Raw genomic sequence first — 14607 nt, 5'->3', positions numbered from 1 at the left:
GCTACAAAGGTATATTTAACACAGTCTTTAAAGTCTAGTCAACAGTACAGAATACTAATTAGGTAATTGCGAACAGAATGATTAGTATTATGTTGAGAAAATACAAAGGCACAAAAGTGGGCTGATCTCCTGGTCCATGGTAGTGAGGTAATGAATACTGCTTTCATTTAACAAATCACATTTTATTTCCATTTGTATGTCTCCAAAATTCATACATAGCTGCACAATTTCATATTCAGCCCCCCATTGAACCTTACACAAAGTAGAATTCATTTAATTAAACAATTTCTAAGTAAAATTAAAAAAATAATTTACATATGTATCAAATCAGTCCGAGAAACAGAGCGAAAAGAGTAAAAATAGAATTTTACTGTTGGAACAGAATCGATTTCTTGATATTAAATAAGGCTTATAAATAACTGTTGTATTTTTAGAGGAAAATGTTATTAATTTGGATTTGAAAATATAATATCGTTTATAACAAAATATATTTGAATTCTGAACATGAAGTCTGCATCTAACGGAGGCTAGATTGTCAGTTGGAGGAGGAACTGATTCTTTAGAGTTCTTCAGAGAACTTCTCTTCTATCTTGGTATTTTAGTAAGTAGATAAAAGTAGCCAGCTAGTGAGATATGTTAAAATTTGCCACCAGTTAATTACATCTTGACAGGAGTATCCTTATTACTTTTTTCTATTCTTTAAGATTTCATTTAGGCATGTTAACTTGCTGAAGCTATGGCATCAATATTATAATACTGTAGTCCCTAAGAAATGGAAGAAGGTGTTAGAATCATTTAGAATGATGTATGGGTTAATGTGTGTATAATCTCTGTCTCCCACTTTTCAGCATAGACTCAAAACATAAATGTGGCTGTATTGGCTCAGTTAATGTCAAATGTAGGACTGTGAAAAACCCAGATCCCTCAACTTCCACGTACTGCTACATGGCTACCATGTTAACATATGTTTTTCTTTAGTTGTGTGTATACAAATAATGACTAAAAGTAAAATAAGATATGCATAACAGATGTTATGTAGGTTAAACCATAAAACTTGAGTGTTCTGTTGTGGTTGTCTATTTTAAACTGTAGGTTGTATATTTTAAACTGTATATTTAAACTTCTGGTTTAGTATGACTTTAAAAGGAAATTTTAAAAAATGAAGCAAAAGAACTATTTGATTTTATTCATCAAGCTGTCAGTGAATCAATAATATACAAACTCATTTAAATGCTGTTCTTCTCATCATTTCTTTTATTTGATTACCTAGGAAAAGAAGTCCGTCGGTGTCCAGAGATCAGAAGCGAAGATACGACCAAAGGGAAGACAGAGAGGAATATCCACAGTATGCTACTTCAGACAGCGCAATGCCTAGGTCTCCATCAGATTATGCTGATAGGCGCTCTCAACGGGAACCTCAGTTTTATGAAGAATCTGATCATATAAGTTATAGGGACTCCAATAGGAGAAGCCATAAGCATTCCAAAGAATATATTGTAGATGATGAAGATGTGGAGAGCAGAGATGAATATGAAAGACAAAGGAGAGAGGAGGAATACCAGGCACGCTATCGAAGTGATCCAAATTTGGCCCGCTACCCAGTAAAGCCACAGCCCTATGAAGAACAAATGCGTATTCATGCTGAAGTGTCCAGGGCACGGCATGAGAGAAGGCATAGTGATGTTTCTTTGGCAAATGCTGAACTGGAAGATTCCAGGATTTCTATGCTAAGGATGGAACGACCATCAAGGCAAAGATCTGTATCTGAACGTAGGGCTGCCATGGAAAATCAGCGATCTTACTCAATGGAGAGAACTCGAGAGGCTCAGGGACCAAGTTCTTATCCGCAAAGGACCACAAACCACAGTCCTCCTACCCCCCGGAGGAGTCCAATACCCATCGATAGACAAGATATGAGGCGTACTGACTCACTAAGGAAACAACACCACTTAGATCCTAGCTCCGCTGTGAGGAAAACGAAACGGGAAAAAATGGAAACGATGTTAAGGAATGATTCTCTAAGTTCCGACCAGTCAGAGTCTGTGAGACCTCCACCACCAAAGCCTCATAAATCAAAGAAAGGAGGTAAAATGCGCCAGGTTTCACTGAGCAGTTCAGAGGAGGAGCTAGCTTCCACACCTGAATATACGAGTTGTGATGATGTGGAGATTGAAAGTGAGAGTGTAAGTGAAAAAGGTAAGCTGCTCTGTTCCAGTCGCACAGTTCCCGAAATTGATTCCATGAAGAGGGTTTTGTTTTAGGTTGGATTTCTGAGTCAACATTTAAAGTTAGATGTCACTAACTTTATTTCAAGTGTTTTTAATGGTATTGATTATATGAAGAAAATTTCAAGTTGTAAAAAGTGAACATCCTCTGTTGATTTTTAAAATTGTTTTTTGCTTTGTTTCTGAAAAACTTCTTCCACCGCTTGATGGCATATTAAAAAAACCCCTATTAGTCATATATCTTTTTTTGTTTTCAATTTTAAAACTGACAATATGTTACTATAGAACGTCTGAAAAACTCAAAGTGTAACACATGAAATATTGGGCTGGCCAAAAAGTTTGTTTAGTTTTTTCTGTATGATGTCTTTAGTAGTGCTTAGTTGTCTTTTAAATTTGAAACAATTTGAAACAATTTTGTTAGATTGTATTGTGACAGCTGTCATATTAGCCTGCATTTAGAAAAGTCAAAATTGGTGAATTTTGTGTAGCTATTTTAATATTGAAGATGGAAGAAAATAGGCAAAATTTTTGGTATATTCTTTTTATTTCAAAAACAGTAAAAATACAACTGAAATAAATGCAAAGTTAAAAATGCAAAAAAAAAAGATTTGTGCAGTGTATGGAAAAGGTGTTGTGACTGATCAAACATGTCAAAAGTGGTTTGTGAAGTTTCTTGGTACTGTTGACATTTCGGCCAAATAATTCTTTGCCATGGGCTGTCTTATGCATTTAGCAGCAGCCCTGACTTCTGCCCTGTAGAATACAGAAGCAGGAGATAGCTGACATACTCAAAATACCCAAATTAATCAAGTTATTGGCGAAAATGAAATATGTGCCTTTTATTTCATGGAATAAACTAAATGGACTTTTTGGCCAACCCAATATAAGCTATCCATAACATGTTTCCCAAATATAACCATTATTAACATTTTGTTGTATTTCTTCTCTTTTGCCTATGCTTGTGTTCTGATTTTTTTCAATTGATATCATCATGTCATTAGATTTTTCCAAGCCATTAGATAGCCTTCAGAAATATGTTTTAAATGGCTGCACTAATATTGTAGTCGCTTCCAATTATTATTATGAATGATATCATGATGGTCATCTTTATATACATAATTTTTTGCCTATATCTCTGAGTATTTCACAACAACATATTCGTGCTTTGATTTTTTTAAAGCTTTTAATTCAGATTACCAGCCTGCTTTCCAAAAAGGTTATAATGCTTCATACTTCTGGCCTATGCTGTCATCAAGCAAATAGACTTGAGCTTTGGGGCTAAGTGCACCAAATCTTTGCCTTTCGAATAGACCACCAAAAAAAAATGCTCTTTGTCATTTTAATTTGATTGTGAAGTTGAATATTTTGTATGTAAATTGGTGTTTGATATCTTCTTTGAATTATCTAGTCCTTTTATTTCTTCTACCCATGTTCCTATTGGGCATTAATTAGTTTTTATCTTACTGATTTATAAGAGATTTTTATGTGCTTAGGATTTTACCCATTTAACTATCATCTGTTCCAAATGTATTTCCCATTTTGATGTTTACCCAGTAATTTTCTTTGGTCATTTGGAAATATTGAACTTAATATAGCTAAGTCTTTGTATTCTTTGGTGATTTTTTTCCTTTTACCCCCGAAACTCTTTATATATTCCTAAATCAGTTAAATATTTAGCTGTATATTTTCTCATGATTTTATTATTGATTTTTAATCTTTAAGTTCTTTCCAAATTTATTTCGATGTGTGCCAAAATACATCAGATAGGTGAGGATTGAACATGAATCCCTTGTACCACTTCCTTCACACACACAATTTTCTGACAATATTTGAGGAATAATTGATTGCTTGTACATAAAAAAGGAACAGAAATTACTAAAGGAATTCAAGAAGGCAGCTGCATCTGAAGTTAATATAGAATTACTTTATATTGTATGAAAAATAATTAGGAATTACAAATGAGAGACAGTTTCCATTCTGAACTAAAACAGAAAATGTAATTTAAAAATAAATGATCAGAAATGAGGGGGACCTCCATGAAGAAAGCTCTGACACTTGACTGAGTAACGTAAAGGAAGATTTGCGTAGGTTCACTTCCCCTAAAGGGGAAGGCCGAATACCGTAACAACACGTGTTCCTTTCAGATCATCTCTAGAGGTGAATAACATTTTAGTCACTTGGTTTATTGAAGTGACTAACTTCAATCTCACTTGGTTTATTGAAGTATCCTATTTCTAAAGTTATACTGGAAGGTATAAGGGGAGGAAAACTTAACTCTTCTTTCCTTCTATGCCTCTTAAGTTTATTGGCTGGGGTCCTATAAATTGAACTGACAAAAACAGATTGACAAGAGAAAGATGAATTTATCATCATGTACATTGCACATACATATGAGAACATCCAGCAAAGGGGTGATTAGAATTTGAGCTTATATAACAAAAGAACAATACATTTTTAGAGAGGGGACAAGACAAAAGAAAAGGACTTTGAGCTTCTAGTGGAGGTGGATGGTGGGAAACTAATGGAAGATAAGGAAACTAATAAAACTTGCTAGTTTTAGCAAGTTTTATTTTGTGGTTTCTGTAGGTGCTTATATAAGGGTCAGGAGTTATCTCCGGTAGTTAACTTCAGCAATCCTCTGATAGAGGAGAAAGGGGATCATCTTTCCAAATACATGCCGTGTTTTTAGGCAGATAGGGAGAAGGCAGGGACCTTTTTGTACCTGCTTGTCCTTGGTTGCTTTTATCTCAAAACATCTTTTTTTGCCCAAGTGTCATATTACAGCAAATAAGTGATAAAAGCATAGAAATCAATATATGGACTCTGGGGAAATGCATGTACAGAGGGGAAAAAGTCAAGTTAGAGTCAGTCTCATTTCATACAAGTTGCATTTAAGTTATAAATAATTAGAAACTTATGCTTGTTAAAATATAAAGTTCTATAAAGAAAAATTGTAGATCTTAATTTTGTCATAGAGCATATAGATATTTCCCAGAAGCTGCAATATTTTCTTAAATTTATTTAATAATCTTCAGTTTGATCATTTTTAATATTTGCCTGAGTGTATAATGAAAGGTAAGAAAAAGATAGTTTTGTTATTTTTAGTGGTTTGGTTTAGATTTGGTTACATACTTCCATTATTTGCTAAAATAATGCTTCTACTTTTACCACATAAAAAGACATATAAAGCCCCCCCCAAAAAAAACAACCACCCAGAAATGCATCAATCTAATATTTGAAAGCTTTTTATATGTGGTATCTAAGGTCTTATACATTGTTTCAGGATTTTGAAGTACACATAAAAATCTCCCATAAATAAAGAGTGATACGTGAGTTAAATGAAAATCCTTCATAATATTATTTAGCAGAACTAAAACATTTGTCAAATATGGAAAGAAACTGCAGGTCTCTCATATCTGTATTATTCCCTAACTTGAACTCTTAGTAAATACTCTCAGAGATAGTCCTCCTTTTCATCTATGTAATGATTCATTTGAGTATGGTTTCTGCTAACATGTATTCCCAGAAAAAAATCATGATTTAAGTCATTGTAGAAGAAAAAATAGGTATAAAATAACCTTTTCCTGTTCAGTATTACCCCCAATTGTAGTATGCCGTGAGAAGTACCTGTGTAGAAACTAGGATAGTCTCTGTAGTGATTTGTATGTTTTGTAACACTTATCTCTTAATCCATTATGATACAGTTTGCTTTCCACATGCTATATTAACCAGTTCCCCAACTTGTAATTTTCCTTCTTTGTTTTTTTATCTTTGTATTATGGAAGGAGATGTCTTAGATTACTGATGTCATAGTAGCTCTGAATTTCAGTGTTGGACATGACTTTCAAAATTTTAAATATATTTTTTATAAGCTTAAAAAATTACCTTTACAATTTTACCTAATATCAAGTTATTAAATAATAAATTTGGGGCTCGATTGTGGGACTGTCTTAATGTATTTTAAAATGTTTAGCAGCATCCAGGGCCTCTCTCCGCTAGATGGCAGTAGCATCTCCACCCCCACTTGTGACAACTAAAAATATCTCCAAACAAATATCCATTGTGGGACAAAGTCCCTTATCTCCACTATTCCACCCTCCATTTCTAGTTACTCCCCTTCCCTCACTTTCAGAACCCACTGACAGTCATAACCCTATTTAAAAAAAAAGAGGGAGACTAGAATTAGATGGAGTAGCTAACAGTGAAGTGTACCAAGTAAGGGTAATTAATCTGTAAAACATTTTTTTTTAGTGTTGTGTATGTGCTTTATAGACTCACAATATATATGTATTTCTTTTTGTGGGTCATGGCCAAAAATGCTTTAAGGCTGCTTTCTTATATTAGAATTTTGTGACTCATGTGATGCTAGCTAGTGTTTCCTGCTTTTCCCATTTCTATCCCTGGAGAAAGGTCTAGACATGATGTTCAGTGGCTAATTGATGTACTGTAATTATAAACTATACTGTTTATAATTTAATATATTTTAATCTTAATATTATAATGCACCATATTTTTTTCTTTAATAGTCACGGTCAACAACCAAAGTGGTTTAATAGTCAACCACTTTTGCCCAATTGCACAAAACATACCTATTTTGATCTTTTTTGAGCAATAAGATCAATTGTGGAGTGTTTTAGTTTTTCCCTGTCTTCTAGGTCTGAATTGAACTGATTTTACTTTGTAGTTGCAGGTCTCTTTTTGTCTCTGTAAAATCTTGGGACACTGGGGTAGTAAACGCAAGAACCCATGTGGATGGCAGTCTCATAGGCTGTAAGTTGTGAAATGTTTGGTTCAGATAGACTCGAGTAGCACAATACACTGCTTCCTTGTGCTTGTTTGTGAGAGAGGGTGAATAGAGGTGTCAGGGTAGAGCGATGTGGAGAGCAGAGACAGAATAGGAAGGAGAGAAGGTGGATTGCAGACTTCCAGATAAAAGCGTAGGTCTTAAATATTAAAAATAAATCCTAAAGATACTAACTTTATATATGTCTGCATTTAGGTGTATGTATTAATAGTGAAATTTATCTCCTAGTATAATCTCAGGTTTCTTGTAATTTTTAATGGTTATCTACAGGATTTGTTATAAAGAAAATTGGCTATTGCAGTGATGGAGAATATACTTTAGAAATTTGAGGAAAATGTTAATTATGGCATTTGAGACCAGTGACACATGTAAGAATTCTGAACCAAGTGAGCTGTATAATTTTATAATAATGGGAATATATAAAATTTTTCAAATACCCATTTTTATTACTAAGACTTTCTCAAGTAAAATTTTTAGAAGTGAGAGATTGATAATTTTTTGTATATTTTACTTCAGCTGTTGATAAAATAATTTTAGGCTAAATAATTATTCCAATTGTAACATGAGCATTAGAGCTTATTTGTAGACTAAAAAGGACTTAATTGCATCAAATTTACATGGATATAATTACTGCGTCGCTATATTAGTCAACATTATGAAATTATTTCATCATATTTATTTTAAAAATAGAATACTTTTCATAGGCAGAAAAATCAAGTTGCAAATATGTATTATAAAGCTGAGTTCAGACTTAAAATTATATAACATAAATGTAAGCTGATTACAAATCTAAACTAACTCAAAGTTAATTTGTAAAATACATAGCCAGAGGCAGATTTATAAATGGGAATAAAGGAGAATATTTTGTTTCCATATAAATTGAAGCAGTTAAAATGTTTATGATGGTAATTCATTCTCTTTACAAAAATATTTCCTTGTTAATTATGGATGGAACATTATGTTGAGCATTTGCTTAAAGGAAAAGGATTATTTTTATTGGACTTAATACCCAAGAAAATTACCAAGTAGGTATCAAGAAAAAAATCTTACAGATTTCAGTTTGTAGGATATTTAAGAGGGTACTTTAGCTAGTTGAATAAAAAAATTAAAATCAAAATTTAGCTATGGGCCAGTTGTCGTAGTTAGTTTGGAATACAGAAAATGTTAACTTTTAACTTAAAATGGTGTTCCTGTTTAATAGAATTTAGTAGATGATGCCTGGATAATGTTATTTCATGCAGCTTTAAAATTTCAATGTCATCCCAATAAATTTTATTGAAAAATTTGATGATGGAACATGTACAATGGATAGAAAAATAGAAAGCTTTGCAAAGAACATATTGTTATTAATTGATGAGGTGCATCAGAATAAATGCCCTAGTGATGATATAAATGTTGTACAAGCCAATCATATTCTAATTTAAAAAGCATTGAAATGGATGAAAAAATGAGTCTAAGACTAATTAAAAATTTCTAGAAGTATACTATAGATTGACTGTTTCATTCATTATTTCATTCAACTAGTATATTAAATAATAATCTATAGTAGTAGGTTATGAAACGAGTTAATGAAGACTTTCTATCACTGTAATGGCAGCTTTGTGGAACACGAGTAAGAACCTTAAGTTTACATTTTATTTTTTAGTTACTATTTACATTCAGTATTACTTTGTTTTGGTGTCAGGTATAGAGCATAGTGCACAGTGTAGTGCAGTCATGTACTTTTCAAAGTGTGCCCTCCAGTATTTCCAGTACCCACCTGGCACTATTACAAAGAGTAAATACATAGGTATTACAATATTATTAACTGTATTTTCCATGCTATTATATCAATTATTGATATAATTGATATGACTATTTTGTAACTGCCAATTTGTACTTCTTAGTCTCTTCACGCTTTTTTCACCCAGTTCCCCAACCTCCCTCACCTCTGGCAGCCATCAGTTTGTATCTGTGAGTCCACTTTAATTTTGTTCACTTATTTTGTTCTTTAGATTCCACATGTAGGTGAAATCATATAGTATTTGTCTTTCTCTGACTGCTTATTTCACTTAGCCTTATACCCTGTAGGTCCATCCATATTGTCACAAATGGTAAGATTCATTGGGCTCTTGAGTTGCTTCTATATTTTGGCTATTTATTGTAAGTAACACTGCAATGAACAAAGGGGTGCATATGTTCTTTCGAATTAGTGCTTTTTAAGATATATATGCAGAAGTGGAATCACTGGGTCATTGACAGTTACATTTTTCATTTTTAAAAAAGATTTTATTTACTTATTTATTTATAGAGAAAGGGGAAGGGAGGGAGAAGGAGAGGAAGAGAATCATCAATGTGTGATTGCCTCTCACATGCCCCTTACTGGAGACCTGGCCTGCAAACCAGTCATGTGCTGTGACTGGGAATTGAGCTGGCAACCCTTTGGTTCATAGGCTGGCACTCAATCCACTGAGCCACACCAGCCAGGGCCATTTTTCATTTTATTTTTTGAGGAAACTCCATACCGTTTTCCAGAGTGGCTGCACCAATCTGCATTTCCCACAAGCAGTGCCTGAGGGTTTCCTTTTCTCCTCACCAATACTTGTTTGATTTGTTGATGATAGCCATTCTGGCAGATGTTAGATGATTTCTTATTATATAAATAGTTCTAATTTGCATTTCACTGATGATTAGTGACATTGAGCATCTTTTTATATGTCAATTGGCCATCTGTGTGCCCTCTTTGGAGGAATGCCTGTGTCCCCTGCCCATTTTTCAATTGGATTGTTTGTGTTTTTTTAGTGCTCAGGTGTCTGAGTTCTTTATACATTTTGGATATTAACCCCTTATCTGATGTATCATTGGTGAACATCTTATCCCATCCAGTAGCTTGTATTTTCATTTTGTTGATGATTTCCTTTGCTCTGCAAAACTTGTTGGTTTGATGTAGTCCCATTTGTTTAATTTTTTTCCTTGCCTAAGAAGATATACCAGAAAAATATATAGCTAAGAGAAATGTCACAGGTTTTACCGTCTATGTTTTTTTCTATGAGTTTTATGGCATTAAGTCTTATATTTAAGTCTTTAATCCACTTTGAGTTTATTCTTGTATATAGTATAAGAAGGTGGCCTAGTTTCAATTTTTTGCATGTATCTGTACAATTTTCCCCAGACCATTTATGGAATAGACTGTCTTTACCCATATGTATGTTTTTGTTTCCTTTATAATATTTAATTGACCATATGGGCATGGATTTTTTTCCTGGGCTCTCTGTTCTATTAAGTTTGACTGCATTTATGTCAGCTGACTCATCTAAGAAAATTATACGTATGTTGGGCTTGCCTATTTCCCAGCTTGTTCTAGGATCTGTCTGTCTGTTTTCCTTTCTAGGATATACCCATGAGAAGGGGTTTTTGAGCATATATTTGAGATGTGGAAAGGTGTGTTTCAAAGCGGAAGGGCAGCTCAAATTATTGACATTCATAAGCCATTTTCCCTAGAACTGCCTATCTGCCTCTTTTTGTGGGGCATAGCTTGGTTAAGAACCCTGTAGGAGTAAATAAAGTGAGCCTGACATAGTAAAATTTATGCATGGGCTCCTACAATACAAGGCTGATGTAGATTCTTTCAATGGATGATCTAATGAAATACAAGTTTATTTCATGGGAATCTAAAATGCTCCTAATACTTACCTTTTGTCCAAATCTTAAATATGTAATTATATTAATTAATTTGTGGAATGGAATGTTGAATAAAATAGTAAAAATCTATGAAAATTGTGAATTTTAATGAATGACCAAATGATAAGTAGTTAGATTATGTATAAGATGAAGGATATTAAAAACATAAATTAACTAGAAGAGAATCAAAGGATGTTAAAATTCTGAGTTAATAATGCTTATGAAAGGCATACTTCACAGTCTCCTCAACCCAAATACATTTCAGATATGATTACATCTTACAAAACAGTACAGATATTCAGAAGTGTATATCTTGAAGGTATCAGTGGAAAGAGTAAATTTTTTTCTTACAAGTAATTATACAAGTCCTTTTATTTCAGCACATGTTGACCTGTACATGTTGGGAATTTTTTAAAGAAAATTTTATTTCTCATAGGATTACTGACCTTTGCTTTATAATTAAGGATACCTAGCATTTGGATCTCATTTCCTAATCTGTAGATAGTAGAAGTGTGGAAACACTGCCGATCACTGGGAAAGAGGAACTATGTGTTTCTAATTTTGAACTTGAGATGTGTTTTCCCCAAAGAAATAAAATTGTTTCCCTCTGTGATAGTTTATTATTAGTGTAAAAATGCATCTGATTTCTGGATATTTATTTTGCATCGAGCTACTTTACTGAATTTATCAATTCTAGTGTTTTTTTTGGTGGAATCTTTAGGGTTCTCTATATACAGTATCATGTCATCTGCAAATAATGACTTTTATTCTGTCTTTCCAGTTTGGGTACCTTTTATTTCTTCTTCTTGTATGATTTCTGTGGCCATGACTTTCAGTTCTGTGGGGGTAAGAGTGGTGAGAGTGGACATCCCTGTATTCTCGTGATCTTAAGGGAAATAAATGCTTGTAGTTTTTGCCCATTGAATATGATGTTGGCTGTGGGTTTGTCACACATACAGCTTTTATTACATTGAGGTATAGTCCCTGTATTCTCATTTTACTGAGAGTTTACATATAAATGGGAGCTTGATTTTATCAAATGCTTTTTCTGGATCTGTTGACACGAATCATGTAATTTTTATTCTGTATTTTGTTTATTTGCTGTATTACGTTTATTGAGTTGCAGATAGTCTACCAACTTTGTTTCCAGAATAAATCCCACTTGATCGTGATATATGATCTTTTCAATGTATTGCTGGACCCAGTTCACTAATAGTTTTTGAGAATTTTAATTTTTTGAAATCTTCGCTTAAGGACATTTTTTTTCATTGCTTTTAGGGAGAAAGCAGGGGGCAAGGGAGGGAGAGAGAGTAACACTGATGAGAGAGAAGCATCGAATGGATGTCTCCCTTATGTGCTCGGACAAGGCATCGTTTGCACCTGGTCTGGGAATTGAACCCTCAACCTTGTCGAGGATTTTAGCATCTATGTTCATCAGGGATATTGGCCTATAATTTTTTCCTTTGTAGTGTCTTTATTTGGTTTGGGAATTAGGATAATGCTGGTCTCGTAAAATGAGCTTGGGAGTCTTCTCTCCTCTTGAATTTTTTGGATTAGCTTGAGAAGGATAGGTGTTATTTATTTCTTGAATGTTTGGTAAAATTTGCCTGTGAAACCATCCAGTCTAGGACTTTTGTTTGCTGAGAGGTTTTTCTTTTTTTTCATTACTGCTTCAGTTTTACTAGTTGTGATCTGTCTATTCAGATTCTGTAAATCTTTCTTATTTAATTTTGGAAGATTGTATGTTTCTAGGAATTTGTCACTTTTTTCTAGATTGTCCATTCATTGGCATACAGATGTTAGTAATATATTCTTAAACTCATTTGTATTTCTCTGGTGTCAGTTGCTACTTCTCCTCTTTCATTTCTGATTTTATTTATTTGGATCCTCTCTCTTTTCTTTCTTGATGAATCTGGTTAAAGGTTTGTTGGTCTTGTTTATCTTTTCAAAGAACCATCTCTGGGTTTGTGGATCTTTTGTATTTTCTTTAGACTATTTAATTTATTTCTGCTCTGGTCCCTCCTTGCCTCCATTTCATTTAGTTCTTTTTTTCTGGAGCTTTCTCCTACTCTTTCATTTGGAACCTGTTTTTTTGTCTCTGCATTTTGTATGCTTCTCTATATTTCTTTTTATGTATTAGATAGAGCTGCTACATCTTCCAGACTTTAGATAGGGCGGCCTTGTATAGTGTATGTGTCCTGTAGGGCCCTGTGACACAGCCTCCTGTCATCTGAGCTCGGTGCTCCAAGTGCGCCCCCATGTGGATGTGTACACCGTCCTGTTGTAGTTGAGTCTTGATTGATGTTGGCATCACTGGGAGGAATCGACTGCCAGGCCAATCAGCTTTGAGGACTGGCTGAAACTATAGCAGAGGAGCTTCTGTGCAGGGGATGATGGTATGGAGCAGAATTTGCTTCAGTGGGGCTTTGGTGCTGAGTCTGTCCCTTTAGTGTGCTGCTCATGGAAATGGTAGGGTTGTAACTTGGCATGGTCTGAAGCTGTCTGCCCAATGCACTGGTTCTTGGGCCTCCCTGGAGGTGCAAGGTTAGATGCTGCCAGTGTTCCGGTTGGGGCCGCCCAACCGAAGGATCTGTAGATAGCTGCCACGTACCCTGGGTTTGGAGATGCCCCTGAGAGGCCGCGGAGAGGCGAAGCGGAGATCCAGCGCCGCTACCACTAGCACTGAGCCTGGGGCCACTTCACAGGAGGTACAGAATATGCAGAGGCCAGGTGTTGCTTGTTTGAGACATTTTAGGAAAGTCTGAAGCATGAAGCAAACGAGGGCCTTTGTAAGGAAAAGCTTCTCAAAACGGTTTGGGTGGGCCTGAAAGTTGGCTGGGACAGTTTGATGGAGACTGAGATATGGTACTGCCTGCCAGCTCTGTGGCTCTGTGAGGGGAAGGCTCAGCAAAGGAAATTGATCTATGCCAGCACTTCTGCCTGAGAGAAAGCTGCCCCCCAATCCCCTGAAGCTCTCACCCTGATGCTGGGAAATTCAGGTCCTCTCTGTGTGTTCCTGGTTACTTTCAGGCTGCTGCCCCAGTGCTGGAGCTGAGTTCAAGTCAGAGCATGGGCCTTTTCAAGGAATTGCTGAGACTCCAGAAGCCCTCTGCCTCACTGAGTCACAATCCCTGCTGGTTTTTATGGGGACTGCTTGGCAGTGAAACCCTGGCTGGGGGGACCTGGTATGTGACTGGGACCTTTCGCTCCTCAGGGGAAACCTCTGCTAGTTAGATATTCCTTTCAGTTTTTATCTGTCACACTGTGGGACCAGCCCATTTGAGTCTCCACCCCTCCTGCCAGTCTTGATGTGGCTTCTTCTTTAATTTCTTAGTTGTAGGACTTCTGTTCAGCCAGATTCCAGGCAGTTCTGAATGATGTTTTTTTTTTTCTGTAGCGTATTATACGCTTTGATGTGGTTGCTGGAGGATGTGAGTACTGCATTTACCTATATCATCATCTTGACCTGAAGCCCAAAGATGTTTCTTATGCTACCCCTTTATCGTAACACCCTCTTACCTATTGCTAACTTTTCTGATAACCACTAATTTATTCTCCATTTCTAACTTTATCATATAGAGAATGTTATATGAATGAACTATAAACATTTCGTGATTTTTTAAAAATTCAGCACATTGTCCTCAAGGTCCACTACATTTTATGTATCAATAGTCTTTTTTTGTTTTTATTACTAAGTAGTATTCCATGGTATGGTTATACCACAATTTGTTTATCTGTTCATCCACCGAAGGACATTTTGGTTGTTTCTACTTTTGAGCCATTAAAAATAAAGGTATATTTTTGGTGAAATTTCTCTTCATATAAAACATTCACTATTTACCATTAAGTATGATCTTTGTAGGTTTTGGTTGATGTCCTTTATTTACTTAAGCAAGTTGCCCTTTATTTCTTGTTGTT

General features: G+C 34.9%; 1 protein-coding gene across 14 annotated transcripts in view; it reads left to right on the top strand.

The window, feature by feature from the left end:
- Nucleotides 1–14607, top strand: part of RIMS2 (regulating synaptic membrane exocytosis 2) — a 470156-nt gene that overhangs the window by 211269 nt on the left and 244280 nt on the right. For 13 of the 14 annotated variants that reach the window (XM_053661100.1, XM_037133385.2, XM_037133387.2 and 10 more), the window contains one exon: nt 1271–2196. In XM_053661100.1, the coding sequence (XP_053517075.1) occupies nt 1271–2196 (926 nt within the window). Of the gene's footprint in view, nt 1–1270; nt 2197–14607 lie in introns of those variants that run through there. The other variant, XM_053661107.1, reaches the window with a different exon arrangement.

The sequence above is a fragment of the Artibeus jamaicensis genome, unplaced genomic scaffold (genome assembly GCF_021234435.1).
Source record: "Artibeus jamaicensis isolate MK-2021 breed Jamaican fruit bat unplaced genomic scaffold, CSHL_Jam_final scaffold_916, whole genome shotgun sequence".
In the NCBI taxonomy this organism is placed as follows: domain Eukaryota; kingdom Metazoa; phylum Chordata; class Mammalia; order Chiroptera; family Phyllostomidae; genus Artibeus; species Artibeus jamaicensis.
The sequence above is the reverse complement of the archived record's forward strand: the minus strand, read 5'-3'. Positions and strand labels throughout refer to the sequence as shown.